The 26,311-nt window shown below is 44.9% G+C and overlaps 1 protein-coding gene and 1 long non-coding RNA gene across 4 annotated transcripts in view; one reads left to right on the top strand and one right to left on the bottom strand.

Moving 5' to 3' along the window:
• Window positions 1–26,311, bottom strand: part of slc12a5a (solute carrier family 12 member 5a) — a 201,388-nt gene that overhangs the window by 87,010 nt on the left and 88,067 nt on the right. The window contains exon 1 of one of the 3 annotated variants that reach the window (XM_061833579.1): window positions 17,696–17,767. The exons of the other annotated variants lie outside the window; for them this stretch is intronic. Coding sequence (XP_061689563.1) covers window positions 17,696–17,750 — 55 coding nt within the window. The 5' untranslated portion in view covers window positions 17,751–17,767. Of the gene's footprint in view, window positions 1–17,695; window positions 17,768–26,311 lie in introns of those variants that run through there. 3 annotated transcript variants of the gene reach the window in all.
• On the top strand, window positions 1,934–18,643 carry LOC133507964 (uncharacterized). Its single transcript, XR_009796945.1, has 3 exons — window positions 1,934–3,487; window positions 12,234–12,438; window positions 17,786–18,643. It is a non-coding gene; the product is annotated as an uncharacterized LOC133507964 (long non-coding RNA).

Raw genomic sequence — 26,311 nt, 5'->3', positions numbered from 1 at the left:
CCCAAAAAATGGGACGCTGCCCACGAATGGGTTAATATACCGTAAAATAAAATGAAATATAAAATAAATGTATTTTTTTAAATGTAATACATATTCTTATTTAATTTCAACATTTTTACTCTTAAATCTGTCATTTATTTAAAATATCACTGTATATGTATATCCTTATATTCGTGTTTAATTTAAAAATATTAACTTTTTTATGATTCCAATCAAGTTATATTTGAGTTACAAGATATATATATATATATATTTTTTTTTAAATCATTAATAAATAAAAGTAGATAAAGAAATTGTATTGTAAAATTGTGAAAAAAATGGTAAAATCTATTTAATTTTTCTTTAAATGCAGTATAGTTAAAGCGTTTTTGTGGTTTCATATGTGCGCAAATATTGTTTTTGGATTTTTTCTTTTTTTGTGGTGGGATCAGCAATGGGGCAGTTACGCTCGAGGGCTGTGACATCTACCCAGCAACAAGTGTGAGGCGTTTTTTGTTTACGAATTCCCTCGAAGGTTAGCTCAAGTGAGCCGAGCAACGAGAGCCACAGTGCAGCTTTTTGGTTCAACTCCTGGGCGGGGCCGGAATTGAACCCGGGACTTCAGAACTGCAAGGCCAACGCTTTTACTAGCTGATCTAGCTGAAGCAAAAATATATTTTTTTGAAGTTTGGAGTTCCATGTCTTCATTTTCAGACCCGGGTCCTTGAAATGCTTTTTTTTTTTTCTGGATTTTTTTTCTGGATCTTTCAAGTTTGTGTACTTCTGCATTTGCAATTCGCGAGAGTGGCACCGGATGCGCCAATCACGCGGCTAAATCCGTGAGTAGAGGCAATCGGGAGTCGGGCGTCTGAGCGCTGCGCACCACCGAAGGCGACGCTTTGCTCGAGGGAACGACAATACACATTTCGTCTATATGTCCACTTATCCTGCTCGTGTTCAAGTGAGAGGCGGGCGATTGCCCGCCGCCGCCGCCACCGCCCGCCTCCTCTCTCTCTCGTCTTAAGTGGGATTTGATTGCACTGTCGTCGTGAGCTATAAAAATATGTCACGTGTTGTGCCACGCACTTGAATTATGAATAAAAGTGCTCGTAAGGAGAGTCAGTACAGTACGTTAGCATGGAGCCTCCAAGAATCGAGTTCAAACAGCATCAGTAGCAAATCTCAATTATTTCCTGAAATAATATCAAATATATATTAATAGTTTGCTATAATTGACACAAATGATCACCAATATGGTGCAAGTAAATGAGTTGTTATTTTCTAAGATTAGATGACTTTCTGGTCCCGATGTTGCAACACCTCCCACTGTTCTTGCTATTTTTGTGCTTTAACTGTTTACTCCACTTCATGTTATAACACACGACACTTTTCAATTCCAGCTATTGCCATAAAACGCCACAAGGTGGCAGTCAAAGGGAGAGTAGATATGCATTATTTTAGGTCAATTACTTTTTGAAACTTGAAAGGCATATTTTACAGGTTTTGCAAGGTAAGAACAACGATCAGAGACAGAGGGCCTGATCGACCAAATGTCAATCATCTGCAGTAGTCTTGCGTACTTTGTGCTACGGAGGCCAATGAGGAACTTTATCAGATTTATTTTTTTTTCCCCCTTGAAGTAAGAAGTCAGGATAATGACTTGAAAATCAGAATAAAAATATACCGTAATTTCCGGCCTATAAGCCGCGACTTTTTTCACACGCTTTCAGCCCTGCGGTTTATGTGATGATGGGGTTAATTTGTGCATTTTTTTTCCAAAGGCCGCTCGGGGGCACTCGAGCGGAAAAGTTAAGAATGAGACCGGTGCAATATATGTGCCGAGGAAGTGACTTTTACCGGTCCGGCCCTGCTAGAGCTGCGCCAGCATGTTACTGCCATGTCTCAGTGATTTTTATCAGTATGTATTTTTTTTAACCGGCCCTTTTAGTGTGGTAGCACTAGCGTTAACGCAGCGGCGCCAGCGTTAGCATTAGGGTTAGTGCGGCAGCGTTAGGGTTAAACTCTCTGCGTACCGTCTTTCGTTGTAAATATCTCGTGTTTCAATGTCAGTTTCAATGTGGTCACTTGCGGCTTTTACACAGCTGTGGTTTATGTATGTACCAAATGGTATTTCCTTTACAAATGTACTGGGTGAGGCTTATAATCAGGTGCACTCTGTAGGCCGGGAATTACGGTACATTTTATTTAGGAAATGTGGTGGACTAAAGGCGAAAATTGCCAGAAATATATTTAAAAAAAAAAAAAAAAAAAAAAAAAGCAAAGTACAAGTACGTGAAAATTGAAGAACAGTAATAAATTACGTGTCCTCTGTTACATTACTGGACTGAGTTTATGTTTGGACATTGCCACATAGACTTCAAACGGCGCAACAGATCACAGCGTTTATCTAATAACACCTCCGTGTGTAAACGCGCGTTATTGGATCATCCGCTGCTGCGAGGGAAGAGAAACAAAAGCGGCCGGAAAAGTGTCCTCTCCGTAAAATGAATGACTATTTTCGCAAACAAGGCCGCTCGTAGACCTGCCATTGTAAACGCTCAAATTACAGTGGGGCTCTTTGTGCGCCCCTCCCGTAATGACGGCCCCTAATGCAGTAATGTCCCTCTGCAGTTATCTGTCACTTCAAGCGAGCTGGGAGCGGGAATCTAGAAGGATTCGTTCCACACGGACGCACTATGTCGCAAACTAACTGCTCACGACGGCCGCGCACCTTTCACTTAACGCTAAACCGAATAAAACCCAGCGACGCTAATGACGGATGAAAGCCAGAACGGACTGCGAGCTTGGTGCAAATTGGCGCCTCGGAGGAGGATTAGCGTGGATGCTAACATACAGCAACAGCAGCTCATTTGAAGGCGTCAAAGAAAAGTTCCAAAGCGACAAACAACTTGCGAGCGGCAACCTGGAAAGAGATGACTTAGATGCCAAGCCGGCAGCTACAATCCTTCCGAGCGAAAGCAGAATCAACGCTGCGGAGATTAGCGTGAACGCCAGCGGAGGAGCGGCTTCCGAAGCAGATAAAAATAACAACAGCAACGAAGGAAGCGCTAGCATGCTGCTAACGTATAACCGATGCTGGATGCTGATTGCCGAACAAAAAATGATCAGCTACGCCGGGAAGCCCTAAAATAGCCATGATTGGTCATTATTCCCCCCCAAAAGCCGGCACGCTGACTGCTGCTAAAAAAAGACAAAATAAAACATCTCAATCTGGTTTTTGATGCGCACACGTCGACTTGTGACTCACACTGGCTACACGCCGCAGGCCGAGCTCGCACGTGACCCCGAATGCGCCGTTGCGAACGAGCGCTCTGAAGATGAATGGGTGGTGGAGGTGGGAGGGGGGGGGGGTCGTGGGGTGGTTTGACGCACATTTGGCCGAGCCGCCGGTTACTCCGGCAATTAAAGATCAAGCCGGCGAGATGGCCACGACCGACCAACGTGACGTCTCCTGTGCGACGCTTCAAAGAGAGTCTGCAGAATATGAGTGAGTGGCGCTTTTATATCATCTTAATGCAATATTGCCTCGTTGAATCCGACGATATTGCCGTTTTAATTGCTCTTTATTTTATATCGTACTGCAACGTTGCGGAAGAGCCCAGTTGAGAATTTGCTCGGAGCACAATAAACTCTGCTTTCTATGCAAGCCCGCAAATATGTTTGACCGAAATTATCTACATCACAGTTTAGATCAGGGGTGTCAAACTCAATTTTTCCCTCAGAGGGCAGTTATGACGACGAAACCATAAAAATCTTTAATCGCCTCATCGTAGTTATACAGGAAATGTATATTTGGAATCAGAAATGAACAGTAACGGGGTTTTCAACTCCAGTATTGTTGCTTGGTAACGCAAAAAATCCTTGCAATATCTCTACGTTATCATTTATGGTATGACAATTTGAAATTTTGCTACAGATTTTAAGAAATATCATGGAAGTTGAAACTTTCGCGGGCCACATAAAATAATGCGGCGGGTCGGATCTGGCCCCCAGGCCTCGAGTTTGACACCTGTGGTTTAGATGGTTCTGGGTGTGAATCTGGACTTTGCTCTGGATCTTTTCCTACATTCCCAAAACCCGAAGACTAAAATTGTCCACAGGTGCTAAAAATGCTGGTTTTCGATACGTGCCTCGTGATTGGCCGGTGACCAGCAAGGGGCGTGCCCCGCCTCTCTCACCCTGTTCCGAGAACAGACAAAATGTTGAAGGAAAGTAGTAGTTTGTCGGGCGCAGCTATCCTCGTCACGCATCTGCACGCGGCTGCCGTAACCATGGCGATGCCGCAGGCACGAAGGCCTCTGGCACGCCGTCGTCACGTCGCCGCCTAACGGTAGCCGGCCTGAACGAGAGCAGATCAATACGGTGCTTTTCATTACGCTTTGCTCTCCTCAGCACGCGCCAACGCCAAAACACGGCTGGAAATTCAGAGACGCATCAAGGACTCGCCGTTGCCGTCTCCCCGGCAACGACAGACTGTACAACCTCAATGTAGACCTGAACCGAATGGGGAAAAAAAACACCTCCATGAATTAGTTTTCGACAGCGATCGTCCTCATGAGCGCCGTCGGAGCCTATCCCAGCTGATTTGCCATGAGAGAGATGCGGCACAATTAAAAAAAAAAAAACCTTTTAAAACACTTTTTAAACAAACTGCAAGCGCAAATTGTAGGGATGGGCGAGTAAACCTTATTTCAAGAGACCGGGCGCTGATACTGAAAGCAAAAAACATAAATGTGACAGCAGTCCTCCTCACCAGTAGTTGGCGCCACATTGCGGCCCTTCGACATACCGGCGATTCATTTTGTACATCACAAAGAAACGTCTTTGTCCAAAATGATCAGTCACTGTGTATCGTATGTATCAAAAGTATCATATTTTTCGCACTATAAGGCACACCTAAAAGCCTTTCATTTTCTGAAAAGCCGACGGTGCGCCTTATAATCCGGTGCGCCTTATATATGGATCAATGTTGAGCCTTTAGTGCAGCGCCGTCTAATAGATACAAAATGTAACCCCTGCCTGTACTGTAGCGTCTATTCTATGCGCCTTATACTGCGGTGCGTCTTATATATGGAAAAAGTTTTAGAATATGCCATTCATTGAAGGTGCGCCTTATAGTGCGGAAAATACGGTACTAGCGGTCTTGGTACACAGTACCAGTGAGAGCTCAATAGTGTCTACTTGTACGTCTGAAAAAAAAAGTGAACCCAAGCATCCCTTATACAATGTATGTATCTAATATACTGTACATTGTGCTGTGCTTGTGTATAGTACACACATTAGCTTTTAAGAGGCGGGGCTTGACGGGCTTTGCACGTGAGTGAGAGCTGAGGCCAACAGCAGCTTTCGCATGAGTGCGCTCACCAGAACTATAAACGATTCTACGGTGATTGGGAGACACTCGTGAACATCCATGACATCGTTCTGCGTCTTCTGTTGTGTGAAGAAGAAGAAGCCTCTTCTAAACTCAGTACGTTGCAGTAATATTTGTCATTTTCCGCAGAGAAACAAGAATATATCCTGATAAGTATTGCGATATTGTCTGCCTGCACGTGTTACTCCCGTTTGTGTTCAAATACAAATTGTTTCAAGGTTCATTTTGTATCACGGGCCACATTGTAGTTACGGTTTCTGTCAAAGGGCCATTATGACTGAAACCGTGAAAATCTTTAATTGACCCATCATATTTACACATTAAATTGATCAACTAGTTTTGGAATCAGAAATCAAGGGTAATGTGTTTTCCAGCTGTTAGTGATGTTTGGTAACACAACGTCATCATTGACAATATCCATTCATCCATTTTCTTAGCCGCTTATCCTCACAAGGGTCGCGGGGAGTGCTGGAGCCTATCACACCTACGGGCAATTTAGAGTGTCCAATTAATGTTGCATATTTTTGGGATGTGGGAGGAAACCGGAGTACCCGGAGAAAACCCACGCAGGCACGGGGAGAACATGGAAACTCCACACAGGCGGGTCCGGGATTGAACCCAGGACCTCAGAACTGTGAGGCCAACACTTTACCAGCTGATCCACCGTGCCGCCCATTGACAATATGACTATTTGAAATTTTGTCCAGACTTTAACAAAAATTATGGAAGTTGATACACAGGATTTGTCTTCATGGGCCACATAAAATCATGTGGTGGGGCCGTATCTGGCCCCCGAGCCTTGAGTTTGACACCTTTGGTTGATAAGTATGGCGATATCAACGCCAGTTTCGTTAGCTCGAGTATGACATTTCCCGTAAAGTGCTAGCATTAAGCTAGCTGACTTTCCTAAAGAGAAGTGAGATGATGAATAAAACGTGCGATTCTCTTTGTTTTATGTTTCGTTTGACAGTAAACTTCAGCCGGGAGTGGCATTAAACATCTTCAAGTTTTTTGTGTTTTTTTTTTCCATTTGCTGTCAGCATCTTGACCGGTAAGACTCTTCTGAAGAAGACCGCGTGGCCGTTTGTGAGAATAAGCGTCGTCTTTCCGAACGCGAGGAAAGCGCAGAGTCGCTTTATTGGCGACGGCCGCGTCTTCATCCATCACGACATGATCACACCACTGAGTCCATTGCAATAAAGTCGCTTAAATGCCGCACTTTCACGCCGCCGCGGCAATGCGGCCGCAGCTTCAGAGGCCGATTTCATTGACCGTGAGAGGCTTTTTATTTATTTACCCCCCCCCCCCCCTCGCCCTCACCCCCCCCGACCAGCCCGCCGCCGCTCTCTCTTGATGATGAAATAAATGTGAGAGAAGATGAAGGTCCCCGTGTTGGTCTTGTTTGGGTGTGATTCATCTCTTTGCCTCATTTCCGCTAACCTCCTCTTTCCCTTCCAGAAAGCGCTCATCCATCCTCCCCCTGCCCCCCCCCTTCTGATTTTTACTTACAATCGCAGGGCTTTAAACGCGGCAGTCTCTGATCAAACCTCAATATACAAAAAACAAAACAAAACTTTTATTACATAGTAAAGGAACAATGAGCAAAATGCGAGACAATTTGAGTTCAACCAACATTTTCTGGAAAAAATAACGTCATTAGGATGTTAGAAATTATCATTGTAAAATCTTTTGTTTAAAAAAAATGGCAAATCAATTCTTGTTGGCTTCCTAACTTCAGAGGCCTTTATTACTGCAAATTAAAAACATAATACTGTTTCTCTTTTTTTTTAAGTTAAAATGGGCCGTGTTTGTATTGTCAAAATTTGATTTAACATTTTAGTAATTATTCTTGTTGAAACATTTGTAGATGTAAAATCAGACCTATGATTCATAATATTACATTTTTGGAGTCGGTTAATTTAATTACTCATTTGAAGTTGGTTTAGTTTTTAAGTAAGGTAATATTAAATTGTATTCTGTAAATATTTGATTTAATATCCTTTGTAAAAGTGCTTTTTTTGTTCAAATATTTCTTTGGAACGTGTGTTTAAATGTGTAAAATTAATTTACTTTACTTAAGTTAATTAAAATTAAAATGTTCAGGTAGTTCTGGAGTGAAGCGTTTGTATTTTATTTTTGAAAAAATATTTTTGGAGTAAGATTTTTTTTTTGTATTTTTAGTTGTACTATTTTCTTGGTCAAATAATTTGTCTTTGTAAAACCGTTTAGTTAAAATTATTATTAATAATAAATTGTTTAGTTAAGGAAGTTACTTTATTCACTAATTTTAAATTGCTAGCATTTTAATTTTGGGAAATATCTAAATTTATTCATCACATAGGAAGAATGGCCCAAAAGTTGTACAATTTGAAATTCCACATTGAAAAAAAAAAAATAATAATCAAATCGAATATGCCCGAAAGACAAACCAGATCACCACAGACATAAGATGCACGTTATTATGATTATTATTTTAGAACGCGGATGAGTATTTTCCTGGAGTATTTTGACCCAACTACACTTTAATTTTATAACTCTTAAAGACTTTTTAATCTTGAATGAGGTTAGGGTTAGGCTAATCCTAACCCCAACCCAAACCCTAACCCTAATTTCACTGCCTGCAAGGTTCCAAAAGCTTTTACGCCGGTGACGCAGATTAAATTTCCGACAGGAAACTTGTTTATGAAAATTAAACCCACTTGGAAGTTGAATGGATTTAAACCCGAACCTTTCATGGGATCAGCAACGATTGTAACCTGCTTCCTGCCTTTGGTTTTAATTGGCAAACAAACCAGTCGGCAGCCATGAGCGTGCATCCTCGTCCTTGGCCGCCGACATTAGGCACGCTCTTAATTAGCCAAGAAAAGCTATTCATCTGCACCCCCCCACCCACCCACTCTCGCACATTGCATCAGCTGTCGTCATTACTTGTTATTAATACTTACCTTTTATGAAATCCATTCAGTGGCACGTAATTACGATCTTTTTTGTTGTTGTTGTTGTTGTTGGGACTCCGGAGCCATTAGCGTGATTGCGGTCGCTGCTGCGCCAACTCGTGAACCCGGGGAGGAAAACGAAGGGGATGAAAATGGGGGGGGGGGGCTTAACGCCGTTCGTTTAAAGGTGACATATTGTTTACAAATCCTGAGAGCCCGGCGCGCAGTCGTCGTGGTAACGAAAGGCAGACTCACACAGGAATACCACCTCAAAAAGGGTTAAAACCTGTGTATAAGAAGTCTTATATTTGACTCAAATGTACATAAAAAGTGTGTCTTTTGAACAATATTTGATAATAATACATTTTACATCAAATTCTTCTAATAAAATATTTGTATGTAGTTATCATAGTGCAAACAATAATAATTCTGCAGCTCCTCCTTTGTATCTTGGGCCAAAATGTTATGTTTGAGTCACGTTTAAGCCATGTTCGATAAAAAAAAATGACAATTTTTAACATTTATTACAATTGCTTGACAATGGAATATATCAAGTACTCAGTACTCGGTATTGGTGAGTGCTGAGATACAAGTATTTGTACTCGTACACAATCTGAAAAAGTAGTATTGGTGCTTTGCTAATAAGGCTTGTCAATAAATTTGTCTAAAAATAATTGAAAATGTGATTTAGGACGATTTTGATTTGCTGAATTCAATATTTAACATTTGTAACATATGATTACGAAACTGTTAACAACTTTGTAAAAAAAAAAAAAAAAAAATCACCTCAAGAAGGGAAAGAAACGTCATTTTCAGATTCAACGATGCAAAATTGTCCTAAATCACTTGACAACAACATAGACAATGCAGTGCAATAGTAGATTTTGCATGTAGTGTGCGACACGGTCACCATGTCAGGTGCGGCAATTAAGGATTGAACCGCGCTCAATACTTGCCTATTTTGCTAGCCTTTGAGCATGTGCTCATGTTCAGCTAACGCACTTAGCGAAACTGCACGTTTTTGTCCCCGCCTGCCACAGAACGAGTGCAGCTTTCGAAGTCACAAGTGCCCCCGCGTCGCCGTCGCTCTCACTTTCAGCGCATTTGTGCTCGCTCGCCCCGCTCGCGTCGTCTATTCACGGCAGATAAGTCGCGGGGCAGAAAGCCGGAGAGTAATGACGGCCAGCGTGCACAACAAGCGCCTCCTGAAGAGCAGAGGGAGGGGGCGGGGGGGGGGGGGGTGTGCCTGGGGAGCATTTTGCAGTATTATGCAGTCGGCTATGACTAAAACATGATTACAACTCTATTCACGGCCATGAAAGGAGTGCAGAGCGGATGCGGAGAGAGGCGAAGACGTATGGACGGATACAGCCGACCCACAACGTTAGGTGCCGCTAAAGCTCGAATTCTGCCTTCACAAAATAGTCCCGCTCACATTGGACTCGCTAGTTGTTGTTATTTCAAGCACGACAATATGCTCATATTGCCTGCTTTCGCCCATCACGTATTTTTTAAAATGAAAATTATTTTGGGTTGTGAGTGCGGCTGTTTGTCTCAATGTGCCCCGCAATTGACTGGTAACCAGTTCAGGTTGTACTGTGTCCTCCTGCCTGTTGACAGCTGGGATAGGCTCCAGCACTCCCCGCAACCCTTGTGAGGATAAGTGGCAAACAAAACAGATGGACGGATGGATTATTTGGGGTGTTTTTTCCCCATAAGTCATGTTTATTAATTACATTTTTTTCCCCTTGAATATTTCATCTATCATTGTCTTCATGACCCATCCATCCATTTTCTTAGCCGCTTATCCTCACAAGGGTCGCGGGGAGCGCTTGACCCGATCCCAGCTGTCAATGGGCAGCAGCTGGGGTACACCCTGAACTGGTCGCCAGCCAATTGCAGGGCACATCGAGACAGACAACAGTCGTACTCACAATCGCACCTCGGGGCAATTTAGAGGGTCCAATTAACGGTGCATGTTTTGGGGATGTGGGAGGAAACCGGAGTGCACACCTGGAGGAAACCCACACAGGCATGGGGAGAACATGCATACTCCACACAGGTGGGTCGGGGATCGAACCCGGGACCTCGGAACTGTGAGGCCAACACTTTCCACCGTGTGCCGCCCTGCCACTGTCTTCATTATCATTGAACAATTTATTAATTAAACAATTTAAAATGATTTTTCCCTGTCTTTATATACTTTTTTTTATATGAATATCAGAACATGATGTTATCAACTGTTTTGTCTGCCACATTGAAATCCCCCCAGCCACCCCACCCCACCCCCATCTGCTCCATTTTACCATTTTCTAATTATTGTAGATTGTCACTAAATCTATATATGGGAAAAAAAAAAAGGCAATAAAGTTCGACTTGCGGGCCTGCGGAGATCACCGTTTGATTTATGGATCACGTGACCTGGTGAGCTCAAGACATTAACCCCGGCCGGGGCGGGAAACAAGACGGTAGCGATGTCCACGTAATAAAGAATCCCCCAGCCAAATTCAAGCATGTGATTACAACTTTATACATCAAAGATGTCCCACCAAGTCGAAAAAAAAAAAAGAAAAAAGTAACAGACAATTAACAGCATGGTGGGAGCCCAACGTGAGCGCTTGCGAGTCATTTTGGCGGCGGTGCGACAACGTGCGACCTCGCAAGCTGCCTCCTGACCGCAATTTTTAATTTTGGCGGGTGGACAACAACCCACATTTCCTGTTTGCCGGTTTCGAAACAGTTGCAACTTGACTCGTAAGTTCATGCTAGTGGGGAAGAAAATATTTAGCGACAACACCGGAAACGGCTGGTGTGACGGTTCCGTGTGAAAAGGATCGTTTGCGCCGTATTTTGCAAAAATCATCATTTCGGTTGTCATTTTCTGGTTGTTTTGGTCATGAGCAGAACTAGGAAAAATATAGATATCGTTTTTAAATGATCATACTCTCGGGAATAGCGAACAAACCCTGCCGAGAGCAGGAGGAGGAAAATAAACATCTATGCGTCATTCAAAAATATGAATTACAGTCTATTTAACTATTTAAACTGTAAATACAACACAAATTATGATTCAGCTCATGAATATCATTTTATAACATTACCCTTAAAAATGAAGGGCTTGCAGTGAATTGATTGCAAAAAAAATGGGCTGAAAGTTCACACACAAAGTGAAGCTTCTCTGTCATTCCCACTAACAACCCAGATTAAAATTTGTTCCTCCATCTATTAATCATGATGTATCAAATAAACTATACTTATTTCCTCTTAACAGATTTACTGCACTTGAAGTGGGTGTCGATGCAGCAAATACTTTCACTGACAACCCCAACAAAACTGAGCTCCTCCCCAACATGCAAAGATCTGAGTCCCTCAGCCAAGATGTACCACTTCAACATACCTTCTTGACACCAATTACTACGTTCTTATTAGTCAGTAAATGCAGCATTTACACTAGACTTAATGTGGTGCAATAGCGTGTGTCAATGCAACTCATACTTCCACAAACAACCCAGACTAAACTCAGTTCCTCCCCGACATACAAAGACTTAAGTCATCAGTGGAGAAGCACAGTCTCACTTAACCATTACTTCTTTGGCACCAATTAATACTGTGCTATTAACCAGGACTTTTAGTGTCATCAAATGGCTCCTCATGGCGTTGTAGAAAGAGTGCAAATACTGAAAATAAATTATTATTTTTTAAGGATATGTTACACGGGGGACAACACGGTGGATCAGCTGGTAAAGCGTCAGCCTCACAGTTCTGAGGTGCCGAGTTCGATCCCGGACCTGCCTGTGTGGAGTTTGCATGTTCTCCCCGTGCCTGCGTGGGTTTTCGGGGATGGCAAAAATTGGTGAATAGATGAATATTTGGGGGTTCATTTCATTTATTTATTTTTTTGTTATGTTCACATTTTGTTCTAGCAATATGCCATAATGGAGACAACAGCGATTATTCAAGTGATGCGCGGTTTTCATCCTCGGCGTCCTTGCCAGGCTGCCAGTAACACGCGGCCACGTAATGAACGCCATCCATCAGCACCACGGACAGCAGCACGTGCTCAACGCCAGAACCTTCAGCACCACGGACAGTGACAGAAATCACTGCCGCTGGCTCTGTTCAACACAGGTGAGCAGACACCACCCCCCACCACCACCCCACCCCCACCCCCACCCCACCAACCCCTTCCCTAGCCCACCACCGTCAATCTCCCGACACACAATCCATCGGGCGATTTATTTACGATGCGGTTTCCAGTAACGTGCCACAGTTGTGATCACCGGAGACATCCTGGCAACTTTTTAGCACGTTCAAAAGTGGCAAAAAGTTGGAAATTCCTCAGGATTAGTCGGAAGTTACCGGACTTTGGGGGGGGGGGGGGAGGATTTGCAATCGATGCCAGGGGGCTTTTTCGATAAAACTTGTGCTGCCTCGATGGGGGAATGCAATCGTCCGTGCAGGAGACGCCTTAGTCGTACTGCAGTACCACTAACACGTAGCCTACTAGTATTTGGTGAGCACAAAGGACCACTTAGTTACTAGGTTGGGCCACATTGTAGTTACGGTTTCTGTCAGAGGGCCATCATATTTACATATCATATTTATTTAACTGTATCAAGTAGTTTTGGAATCAGAACTCAAGGGTAATGGGTCTTTCAACTATTGTTGATGTTTGGTAACACATAAATGCTTGCAATATCTCAACGTCATCATTTATGATATGACAATTTGAAATTTTGTCCAGATTTTAACAAAAATTTTGGAACTTGATGCACATGATCTGTCTTCGCAGGCCACAAAAAAATCATGTGGGGGGCCATCTGGCCCCAGGGACTTGAGTTTGACACCTGTACACATAAAATAATTTTGTGCTCACAAAGGGGTAGTTTGTAGCCACAAGTTAGTAATTAACGTGCACAAAATTGTTTATTTTTATTTATTTCCTGTATAGGGGCACACAAAGTAGTGGTTCATGCGAACGATGTCGTAGTTCGTGTGAACGAACCCCCACATGTCATGTTTTGGGGTCCGCAAACCAAAACTGAATAAAAATCAATTTGCATGTTCATTTTCTGCACGGTCAATTTGAAATAATGTCCTGTTGTATTTTTTGTTTTTTTAAATCAAGGGTCCATCCATCCATTTTCTTAGCTGCTTATCCTCACAAGGGTTGCGAGGAGTGCTAGAGCCTATCCCAGCTGTCAACAGGCAGGAGGCGGGGTACATCCCGGACCGGTTGCCAGCCAATCGCAAGGCACATAGAGACAAACAGCTCCACTCACAATCACACCTAGGGGCAATTTAAGGTGTCTAATTAATGTTGCATGTTTTTGGGATGTGGGAGGAAACGGGAGGTCCTGGAGAAAACCCACCCAGGCACGGGAAGAACATGAAAACTCCACACAGGCGGGGCCGGGATCGAACTTGGGACCTCAGAACTGCCAACTGTCAACACTTTTCAGCTGATCCACCGTGCTGCTTTTACCCATTATTGGCAAAAAAAAAATAATCAATGGTTAAAATCACGATTACTTGCAGTCCTAATTCACTGTAATCGTACCATGCAGGACTTGATACTTGACATTTACTTGTCAATGTTGAGATGAATCGAACGCAAACGCAGATCACGCCTCCGCGGGAGGGGCCGCCGACACGCGTTTCAGCCGAGGAATCGCGTGTAACCGTCCAAACGAGGGCCCGTAATACCGGCGGATGCGAGGCTAGCTTAGCGGAGGGGAGCCGTCATCTCAAATGAAACACGCGCGCGTGCGTGAAAGCAAATGAGGAGAGGATGCGAGAAGATAAGCGAGACGCGGCGAGGGCGGGGACGCGTACGAGGCGTCCTCTCTGCATAGGTTATCTACCTTGCGTTAGCCCGCAACAGATAAAGACACGCCGCGGACTAATGAAAAGCGCCGACCTGCGCCGATAACTTCTTGAATCGCTCCCACCGAAGAAGCGGGCCACAGCGTGCGCCCGCTTAAAAACTACCGAACGACAACGTCTCAGCACCGTCGTCATCTTTAAAAAAAAAAAAAAAAAAAGATGCCCGCATTGAGTTAAATATTCATGCACCCGCTGCTGGTCTATTTTTATCATTAAGCCCTCACAGGTGGTAGCAACGGACGGACGGCGCTCTCGTCGGCAAAGAACCCCCCCCCCCCCCCCCGCTGGATCCCCCGAGAGTCCCGACGCCGAAACGGAAGTGGGAAAGTGTGACATTGCTTACATGTGAAGGATGGCGGGACGACGAAGTGTGTGTGTGTCTGTGTATGTGTGTGTGAGATTGTGCAGTTTTCACAAGGATTCAGTTCTACATCCATCCATTCATTTTCTTAGCTGCTTATCCTCACAAGGGTCGTGGGAAGTGCTGGAGCCTATCCCAGCTGTCAACAGGCAGGAGGGGGGGGTACACCCTGAACTGGTTGCCAGCCAATCGCAGGGCACACAGTGACAGACATCAGTCCCACTCACAATCACACCTAGGGGCAATTTAAAGTGTCCGATTAATGTTGCGTGTTTTTGGGATGTGGGAGGAAACTGGAGAAAAGCCACGCAGGCACGGGGAGAACATGCGAACTCCACAGCGGTGAGGCTGGGATCGAACCCGGATCCTCAGAACTGTGAGGCTATCACTTTATCAGCCAGCTGATCCACCATCCCCCCCTAGTTCAATATTATTTAAAAAAAAAAAAAAAGACCCTTTTAGGTGAGACACTGATACATACAAGTAAATCATAATTTTGGCAAATTTATGTTAATGATTGTTGAACATTTAGTCAATGTTTTCATTGTGTGTATTTTTCATAAGAATTGAATTGGACAAATGAAATGTGATTTCTGCGAATGAATGTTTTATATCATTACATTTTAGTCAAATACAATTTTTCCTTGTGGTATTGTTTCCGTATCGCCATTCAGCTACTTTATGCGGGCAGATCAAAGTCAGAATTTTGCTATTGTGACAACAGTGTGGCGGTACGGTGGATCAGCTGGTAAAGCGTTGGCCTCGCAGTTCTGAGGACTCGGGTTCAATCCTGCCTCTGCGGAGTTTGCATGTTCTCCCTGTGCCTGTGTGGCTTTTCTCCGGGCACTCCGGTGACCTCCCACATCCCAAAAACATGCAAAATAAATTGCCCCTAGGTGTGGTTGTGAGCGCAACTGTTTCTCTCTATGTGGCCTCTGATTGGCTGGCAACCAGTTCAGGATGTGCCCCGCCTCCTGCCCGTTAACAGCTTGGATAGGCTCCGGCACTCTCCGCGACCCTCATGAGGATAAGCGGCAAAGAAAATGGATGGATGGACAACAGTGTGTTGTGTGTGCTAATCGGGCCCACTGCTTGTATAACCAGATGTGTGAGCCCGTTTGTCACAAGAGTGATTGAGTCCAAAAGTGACGTCCAGATAATTGGAACATATTCCGCTATCGCAAGTGTTTGCAATTTTAATCATACCTGTACAGTACACTGTGTTGTTATGTTGTGCGTGTGTGTGTGTGTGTGGGTGTTTGTGGACATGCATTTCTGTGATGACACCACCACAGGTTGGCCTACTGAGGATTGGATGGACCGTGGGAGGAGGGGGCGGGGGGGGTGATTTTTGACAGCTGGGGGCAAGGGGATTAGTGGAGGCGGTGGGTTTGCGAGTACGTGCGTGTGTGTGTGTGTGTGTGTGTGTGTGTGTGTGTGTGTGTGTAGCGCCTGTCCACATGAGCGCCATATGTTGCGGGTCTATTTACGCTCGCTGCTGGGATGGAGCAACCTATTTCTTAGCAGGCTCCATCTTAGTCCATATGTGAGCACAAAAGATTGTAAAATAAATTAAAAATATATATAAAGATGATGTATGATTGTGTACATGTCTTGGATTAGTGCGTTTTAAAGTTAACATTAATATTTGACTTCTAAAGGGATAAGGGGGATAGCGGGGCGGTATGCGACTTAGCCGAGAATGAGTGTGAGTGTCTGGAGGTGAGCGGTGGCAGACAGCAGCTCCTACGTGAGTGTGCCCCGAGTCGGCATCGGCGAATGTGGTTCTCCTTTTCCCACGTGCGAGGAGATTGCAGTCATTGGTATGCGCGATATAGTGTGAGGACATGGGAGACACATACAGCAGCAACATTTACACAAATACCTGTGTTAGTTACATAGTAATAATCATAAATACTAGGCTCATGAAAAGATACAATAAAAAAAAAGGGTTTTGGAGTTACCAGCCATCGCATAGTTGAATTTTCTGTATCCCGTCTTCCTCCCACAGGATAAAGAATGTATTGTTACGATAACTATCTCCATGTGTTGCTCCACTGTTTGTGGTCAAATATCCGTTGCTTAACACCATAACGCGGATGCTATTTGTGAGCCGATATATGGATTTTTCCATTATTTGTTAGCATTAGGCTAAGTGGACTCCATCCATCTAGCCATTTTCTTCACCGCTTATCCTCACGAGGGTCGCAGGGAGTACTGGAGCTTATCCCAGCTGTCAACCGGCAGGTGGCGGGGTACACCCTGAAGTGGTTGCCAGCCAATCGCAGGGCACATCGAGACAAACAGCCGCACTCACAAACACACCTCGGGGCAATTTAGAGTGTCCAATTAATGTTGCATGTTTTCGGGATGTGGGAGGAAACCGGAGTGCACACCCAGAGGAAATCCACCCAGGCACGGGGAGAACATGCAAACTCCACACAGGCGGGTCCGGGATTGAACCCGGGACCTCAGAACTATGAGGCCAACTTTTTATCATCTGAACCACCGTGCCGCCGCTAAGTGGACTCTTCAAGCAAAACTAAGTGATCATTTTAATTTTTACTATCTGTCAGACTTGCTATGAGTTGAGTTCACTGTCACTACGCAGAATTCATATCTCAAACCTTTGTGTACAATCAAAAAAAATGATCATATACTGTATCTCCCCCAAAGTTTAAGCATTTGAAGAGTATTACTTCCGCTGGCTCTTTATATAATTGGATAGCGGGCCTCATGAAATCCCCCCCGAGGGACCACGTTTGGCCCACGCGCCCCAGATTCCCAACCCAGAGTCGGACAACCCCGCCACGGAAATTATTTGCGGCGAACGCACGCGCGTGCGTGCGTGTGTGTGTACTCTCCTGGCGTCGTATACGCGGGCCGAGCGCATTACTATTCCTGTCACAGCATCCTTGCAGTGAGAGGAAGCCGGCGAGCCGGCCAGCGCGCCAGCGGGCGAGCCGACGGGCGAGCGGGCCCGCACGCACTCACGCGTACATTTTGCTCTCCCCGCACCGATTCTACGCCAGCAGTGTCGTGCGCAACATCCACCTCCAGCATAATCCGCCTCGCACGGACAGACCGCCGCGTCCACGCGCGCGTTCGTTTGCATGCGCGAGACGTCCCGTCGCTCACCCTGATTTTGCGCTCCTCCGTCGCCCTCCTCGGTGTCAGTCAGGTTGTTAAGCATCCTGACTGCGCTTTGCTTCTTCTTCTTGTGCTCAGTGATGGAGGGACCGTTGGGCAGCTCTCCCGCCGCAGGAATGGCCAGGCGAGGCGGCGAGGAAATGTGCCGAGCCGCGCTCCACTTCGCTGGATGCTCGAAGAGAGGCGGCGGAACGGAGGGAAGGATTTTTTTTTTCTTCCTCCCTCTCTTTCTCCCACTCTCGTTAGGTCCTCCTCTTGACGTCTCTTCTGTGGCTGCCTTGTAAAGCGTGACTCTCTCTCACTCGCTCACTCTGTTGCTGGCTTTCTCTCTCGACGGCAGAGGGAGGAGGAGGAGGAGAAAATCTGCAGGAGTTGAGCGAAAAAGCTGCACTGTGGATCTCCCGGCTCGGCTCACCTGAACTAACCTCGAGGGAATTCGTGACAAAAAAAAAAAAAAAAAAAGGACTCGGACGGCGGGGTCGGTCGCCTCACACTTGTTGCTGGGGAGATGTCACGGGGCTCCGGCGTAACTGCCCCATTGCCGATCCGAAATAAATGGAAATAAAATGGCGGCACGGTGGATCAGCTGGTAAAGCGTTGGCCTCACAGTTCTGAGGTGCCGGGTTCAATCCCGGACCAAGCTGTGTGGAGTTTGCATGTTCTCCCCGTGCCTGCCTGGGTTTCTTCCCACATTCCAAAAACATGCAACAGTAATTGGATGCTTTAAATTGCCCATAGGTGTGATTGCGAGTGCGCCTGTTTGTCTCTGTGTGCCCTGCGATTGGCTGGCGACCAGTTCAGGGTGTACCCTGCCTCCTACGCATTGACAGGTGTAATAGGACTCCCCGCGACGCTCGTGAGGATAAGCGGTGAAGAAAATGATGGATAAAAACAAAATCACAAAACTATAAAGGCGCACATATAAATCCACCAAAACACTAACTACACTGCATTTTTAAAAAAAATTGGATATTTTACATTTTTTTTACAATTTTATAATACAGTTTAATTATATATTATTATTTATTAATGAATAGATTTTAAATGTATATAATTTAACTCAATAAATAAAACTAATGTATTTATTGAATCATTAAGAAGCTAATATTTTGAAATTAAACAAATATGATATACATACACAGTGATATTTTAAATAAATTATAGATTTAAGAGTAAAAATCATGAAATTAAATAAACATACATATTACATTTTTAAAATATTGTGTATTTTATGATAGATTAAATATGTTTGAATGATTTCAATACAAAGAAGTATTTTTTGTATTGAAAATACTGTAATTGGTTAATTTGAGACTCTAAATTGCCCCTAGGTGTGATTGTGAGTGCGACTGTCTCTACGTGCCCTGCGATTGGCTGGCAACCACTTCAGGGTGTAGCCCGTCTCCTGCCCATTGACAGCTGGGATAGGCTCCGGCACTCCCCGTGACCCTTGTGAGGATAAGGGGCTAAGGAAATGGATCAATGGGTGGATGGATGCATTTAACCTTTGTCCAAAGTCACAATCCATTAAGAAGACAAACGTTTCGCAAAATCGGTTCATGCCATCATACCATTTTGATCCTTCAAGATGACCTTTGCAACAGTTTGTGTATTTGCAGGCAGGGGGCGGGGGGAGGGGTGGGGCATTTCTGTGCGCGAACTGCTTTCAAGCACAGCCAGTCTGAGTTGAGCGAACACATTCATGAGCAAGATTTTACACCCAAAATGGCTTTTTGTTGCGTCCCTTCGCCTCGCTGCTCTCTTTTTCTCTTTTTCGCCTCATCAGCAGTCACGCCACGGCCGCCGCTCTGTTTGCGCAAAAAGCCACCAACAAATCCGTCGCCGCGCACACCTTGTTGAGCGCAAACACGCTCCAGTTGAAAAGAAGCGCGCACTTCCACTTGTGGCCGTGCATGGAATTGATTCATTGATGACACCATTTGTTACAGTAAGTAACCAATTATTGATCTGTAATTATGGCTATTCTTCAATTTGGCCCATCAATCACTTATATTATCAAAAAATGCCGTATCGCTAATGATGTCATAATGCCGAAACACACGATTGTCGACTGTAGTGGGGAACTACATTTCATGTTTCATAAATGTATGTGATGTATTCATTTGTTCATAAATTCAAATTACATTTATTGCAAATACTGACAATAACATTGAAAACGAGAATGAATTATTAGTAATATTCTGCTAGTTATCAGATGCAAAGACAAATTCTGCTCTGCTTACGTTTTAGCTTCGCCTCCATGCTGTCGCCTGAAAGTGGCAGACCTGTGCCCACAGAAGCGAACAAGTCTGGCGTATGAATGATTATTAAAATTAGTAGGGGGGGGTAACACCGGAATCAGGCGAAATTCAGAACAGCTCGCTCACTGATATTTTTCGGTAACAGTCAGATAAAGGTTTGGAGCACTGCCAGGAGGGTCCTGGCCTGGTCACCACTCTGGGGGGTACCACATCTAGCACTCGTCACAGCTGTTGGGCATTCAGCATGTTAATTGACCGTGTATGTATTTATGTTGGAGTTTTCATCATGGACATTTGCCAATTCATTGACTTTGCACCGGGTCACCGCTTCTGAAGTAAAACCCACTGGACATTATGCCTTTGCCTCGGAGTCCTGCATTTGGGTCCTCCCTCGCACAGATGGCTCGTGACAGTAGTATAATTTCACACTTGAGGGGTGTATGGGCACTTAAGTCATCAAAATATTTGTATGCAAGAAATTGAAAAAAATAAATAAATTTTACATTTATCGTCCGTCCCCTTAAACACTTAAACTGTCTGGAGACAATTCTTTTCTATTCTATTGCAAGAGCAATGGCGAGTATGGTTTTAGTTACCATGACGACCGGGCAGCGCTAGAGCCTTTGCGCCTCACCAATTGGCCACTACTCTCCGAACAGCAGGAAAAAAAGCAAATACTCCTAAATGGTAAAGGGGTGACACGTATTTTCCCTCACGGAGGCAGCACTTCGTCACCAAATCACTGAATTGTCTAAAGTCACACTTTATGCGTGGGAAGATATTCTGGAGTCCTGACTATCTACAAGACATTACAAAGTGAATTTTTCCACAATATGTCCCCTTTAAAACGTAAACCAGCCCGAGAAATTAATAATAACACAATTCCTTACGCTTCCCTTGGCATTTCTTCATCCAAAAGTGCGGCACCGAATCTTTCCGAAGATCATTTCACGTCCCGCGCTGGACTTTTTTCGTATTCTCTGTCAGCTGTTATGTTTTTATGAACGCGATCTCATTCATTCGGTGCCAGCGCCATTCCGCGCACATACTGCTGACTCACTGGGCCGTCGGAAGACTTTCTTATTTTCATAAGAAGCAACTTAACGCCGTCTTGTCTCCCAACAGGCGCCTGTTATTGGATTAGCCCTTACAGCACAAAAACAAAAGCAGCGCCCGCCTCCAAAAAAAAAGAAACAAGTGTTTAGCTACACTTTGGGAGGTACATTCATCAAACAGTGAAGTGGACAGCTTACACTTTAGTCTGGAGAGGAGACGATGCTATCCAACGTTGGGGAAAGAGGTGGGACCACCAAGGTAACATCATCAGTCAGTCGTGAGAAAGATGATAATTCACGTTCATGGACGATCATTTAGAGCAGGGGTGTCAACTAGTTTTTCCCGTGGGCCCCATTGTAGTTGCGGGTTTCCTCTGAGGGCCGTTATGATTGTGAAACAATCAAAAATTTTAATCGCGTCATTATCTTGACACTGATTTGGAATCAAAAATCAAGACAAATGGTTTTTTCCACTATTGTTCATGTATGGTAACACGAAAATGCTTGCAATATGTCAAAGTTGTCATTTATGATGTGGCAATTGGAAATTTTAACAAATATCCTTGAAGTTGACACACTATTTGCCTTCGCGGGCCACATAAAACCATATGGCAGACCAGATCTGGCCCCCGGGACTTCAGTTTGACACCTGTGATTTAGAGTCTTCAACGGGCCTAAAGTAGATCCATTTGGACTGAAGGAAAGAGTTGAACAAGATGCAAAACGCCGAGCCATCCATCAAACCCAGAACCTTCCTGCTGTGAGCCGCCCATGTGAACCACTTTGTCCCCCTGCGCAATCGTGTTGCCAGTAAGGTACCAAACTATTATTATTAGTCCCAGTATGACTTATGCAGCAATACGCAGGAATATTATACATATGTGGTGGTACCTGCGGTGAAAATGTCAGTTTCATCTCACCTACGAATAAGTGCAAAAACTGGTGGAAGCCATTTTCTGCAGCCGCAACTACTCGAGGTGAGAGGAACGCAAGGGTGGGGCTTTTCCGGGTCGGATCGCAGGGGAAGTAGCTTCAGCAGAGATACCCAGACTTCCCTTTCCCCAGCCACTTCTTCCAGTTCTTCCGGAGGGATCCTGAGGTGTTCCCAAGCCAGCCGAGAGCCATAGTCTCTCCAGCGTGTCCTGGGTCGTCCTCGGGGTCTCTTTCCGGTGGGACATGCCCGGAACACCTCACCAGGGAGGCATCCGAATCAGATTCCCCAGCCACCTCATATGGCTCCTCTGAATGCGGAGGAGTAGTGGCTCGAAACCCTGCGGAGGAAACTCATTTCGGCCGCTTGTATCCGGGATCTTGTTCTTTCGATCATAACCCACAGCTCGTGTCCATAGGGTAGGAACGTAGATCGACTTGTAAATTGAGAGCTTCGCATTTCGACTTAGGTCCCTCTTTGCCAAAACGGACAGATACAAAGTCCGCATCGCTGCAGACGTCTGTCGATCTCCCGCTCTATTCTTCCCTCATTCGTGAACAAGACCCAAAGATACTTGAAGTCGTCCACTTGGGGAAGGATTTCATCCCCGACCTGGAGAGGGCACGCTACCCTTTTCCGACTGAGGACCATAGTCTCGGGATTTGGAGGTGCTGATTCTCATCGACTGCAAATCGCTCCAGTAAGAGCTGGAGTGGGGTACTTTATTGACAAATAAGTCATTTTGCATAAGTTTTCATGCACGAAAAAGCTTGCCGAGTTCCCCCACTCACCTACCCCACCCACGCACTTTTCTTTACGTCACATTTTACTCTGCTAAATTTACTCAACTTTCAGCAGTTCTTTTCAAGCGTCCGGAACTTTTGAGGCAGGCTCCAACCCCTCAGCGGGGACCGCCTTTATTGTGCGCCGCCGTCGTGCGGACCCCAGCTGAGGGCATATCGACTCGCTCCCGCCGGAGACTAAAACACTCCATCTTTCTTTGCAGAAACTTCCTAAGCTGAGCTTCTTGAGCTACTGTGACCTTCGTCTTCAAAAGGAAAGGAAGCAAAATGAAAAAGGGAAATGAGGGAAGAAAGAGAGAGAGAGAGAGAGAGAGAGAGAGAGAGAGGAGAGAGAGAGAGAGAGAGAGAGGAGAGAGAGAGAGAGAGAGAGAAGAGAGAGAGAGAGAGAGATAGAAGCAGAAAGAGCAAAATGTAGCCGTAAAGGACAGAGTGCAGAATTAGCTCTCATACACACGACCAAAAACACTCTCATACACACTATTGTAACACTCATCCTGCTGAGCATTGTATTCCTGTATATTCCATCCATCCATTTTCTTTGCCGCTTATCCTCACGAAGGTCACGGGGCTGCTGGAGCCTATCTCAGCTCTCAACGGGCAGAAGGCAGAGGACTCCCTGAACATGGTTCCCAGCCAGGACACATGGAGACAAAGAGCCGCACTCACAATCACACCTATAGGCAATTTTAGAGTGTCGGGTGCAAAAATGAAGGGGTCGGATGTAAAGTAGCCACCATGACGGAGAACGAACTGATCCAGGCATCGTTGTGAGGCTAAATTTGGGACCCTTGTGAGGATGCCAGATGAGGCGCGGCGTCTTTTCGACACCTCCGGCAGTACCTCGCTCATACCTTGTGCTTCGCGTCCACGACTAAGGAATGCGAGAGAGCTCCGAGACACATTTTGTAGCCTAGCAACAGGAAGAGGCTGACGGAAGGGCATGGTGGTAGCGCCCCCGCCACCCAAAAAATATATCAGGGACAGGATGTGGGTATTGAAAATGGTGGGAGGTAAGGATGTTATTAAGAGACACTGATGATGACGACTCAAATTTGGAAAATGGACTGTGAGAATGCGGGAAACAAGGATGCAAGTACACCTGGCTGGGAATTTATTTGGGAGACACGGCTGAGGAAATGATGACAAAAATGGACGATGATCAATATTCTTGTATTAAGTGCCTGAATGCAACAATCCTTGGGTAAAAGTAACTGAACATGAATGAACATTGGTGGATGTTCATCATTTAATTGTAAACTTCAACTTAATTAAAAAAAAAAAAAAAAAAGTATCTGACATTTGCTGGACTGAAGAATCAAAAGTCATCTTTCGATTTTGAATGTACTTAACTCAAACTTTTTGGAATTGAGTGAGTGGTTAGACGTCCCCCAGAAACTCGGGACTACACTGTGACAAATGAGGTTACATTGATTTGGGTACATTTAGAGCAGGGGTGCCCAGACATTTTTATTTTTTTTTTACCCCAAGATCTACTTTTCAAGATGCCAGCCTCTCGCGAGCTACCGACGACGGTTACGGTTATGTTGCCTCCTATATTTCAAATACAGAATTATGTTTTTTTGACTGTATTGTTTGTACTTTCATCCTGGATCAGGCTGCGCTAAGGTGGAATTCTAAAATGACACACCACCTCATCCTGCACTTTCTACTTTGGGTTCAGACCAGACCTTTCCCACTCAGAAAAAGAGAAAATCTCATCCAGATTAACCACTTTTTCTTCGATTATTCACATACCCCGACAGCCATTGTATCTTAAAACAACAGCATTTCTTTTTTTTTAAACTTTCTCCATTAATATCGAAAGTAAACATAAGCAGCATGTCTAGCTCGTCATTGCTCTACGTTGCCCAGACTGTGTTGCTAACTAAAGCAGCGGTGGTGGACGCTGTCATTATAAAACACATTGATGGGCTGCGTAAGTACTGTAACATTTGTAATTAAGAGTGTAGGTCTTTAAGAGTGGGGGTTGAGTGTAAGGTAAACTAGGAAAAAAAAGAGTGTGGCGGAGCAACAGTTGATGTTAGAGAAAGTTCCGTATGCGGCCTAAAAGAAACCAGTGGCTTCTTCTTTTCATTTTTTTACAGTACATATGTGAATTGTGCCATTGGATGTAACAAGCAGTCATCCCTCACTCATTGAATCACATTGCAAAATGCCACAAACTGAATAGCTGGATGTTCTACTTTCAATTTGCATTGGATGATTATTTTTTGTGCGCAATGCAAAATATCTGGCAATAGACTGCATTAGCGGTGCACAATTGCACACGCGCAGAATTTAGAGGGAACATTGGCTGATATCTTTTTATTTTTGGGCACGCCGTCCCGTGATGGACCAAGACTGCCTCATCGTGATCGAGACATTGAGCACCCCTGATTTAGAGAATCGGTTGAGTCTCCTTGAGATTAGGATTTAGTTGGAGACGTGGTTGAGGAACAGGCTGTTGAATGGTAAGTGGACTCTGGACACAAGACTGAGGAAATATACAGGAGTTGGGGTACATGGATGGGAACACGGCTGAGACACTGCAAGAAACAAGGATGAGCTTTGCTTGGAGACACGACTGAGGTACTGATCGGAACACGGTTGGGGACTTGGGGCTACTGTATCAAAACAGTTGGGAAAAGAGTTGGTGGTACGGCCCGAGCCGAGGATTGGCGTACGCAGACGTACGCTCAAAGATGCGGTTGGGGTGTGTGTTCAACAACAAGAGTCAGTTTAGCAGCGAGCCCGACGTGACAAATTCTCACCTCTTCAGGTAGCTTTTGGACCCGGGCCAAACCATTACGACGCATCCGAGCATCGCCCGGGTTTGCCAAGGTCAGCAGCCAGGAAACAACAACAGCGCAGACGTGGGGAGAATCCAACACACCCTGTTGGACAGCAACATCGCAAACAAGTGATGCGACTACTTTGTTGCTCGTGAAATCCGTTTCCGTGTGATTCATTTGAAATACGGGCGGAAATAAATTTCTTCTTCATTTAAACTTTTTTTAAAGGCAGTTACTCCATCACACAGTGTTAGGGAGTAGTACGCGTAGACGTTTTAGACCCCGCGAGGTACAATCTCCACTAATGTACCACACCGGGCCGGGTTATTGGACTCGGAGGCAACAGTTCGTTCAGTGGGTGTTTTACGACGGCCGGTAGCCGATTCCGTCCGCGAGCGAGCTCGCTCCTGCCAAAATGACAAATAACTTTACAGGGTTGGCTTTAATTGACCTCATCGAATCAAGCAGCTGCTGTTGTGTCCTTCGCCAAATAAATCAAAATCACACTCGCGTCGCCTGTGTTGGACACGTGGCAAACAACGCCGACTGTCATGAGGTCGTTAAGGGACGTGGTGGGGCGCACAACACCAAACGGGCCGCTAGTGCATGGATGTTAGTGCTGAGCGTTCAGGGGGAGGAAAGCTTTCAATGCTGCCCTGAAGCACCCCCCGCCGCAGTATAGTCGATTGCCAACGTAACTTTTAATATTTCCCCCGTGAAACTGCATCCGCTTACCCCCAACAGTCTTTTCATTTCCTCGTG

This window comes from Syngnathoides biaculeatus, chromosome 10 (genome assembly GCF_019802595.1).
Source record: "Syngnathoides biaculeatus isolate LvHL_M chromosome 10, ASM1980259v1, whole genome shotgun sequence".
NCBI classification, from domain to species: Eukaryota; Metazoa; Chordata; class Actinopteri; order Syngnathiformes; family Syngnathidae; genus Syngnathoides; species Syngnathoides biaculeatus.
Note: the sequence above shows the minus strand (reverse complement) of the source record. Positions and strands in the feature narration are given on the sequence as shown.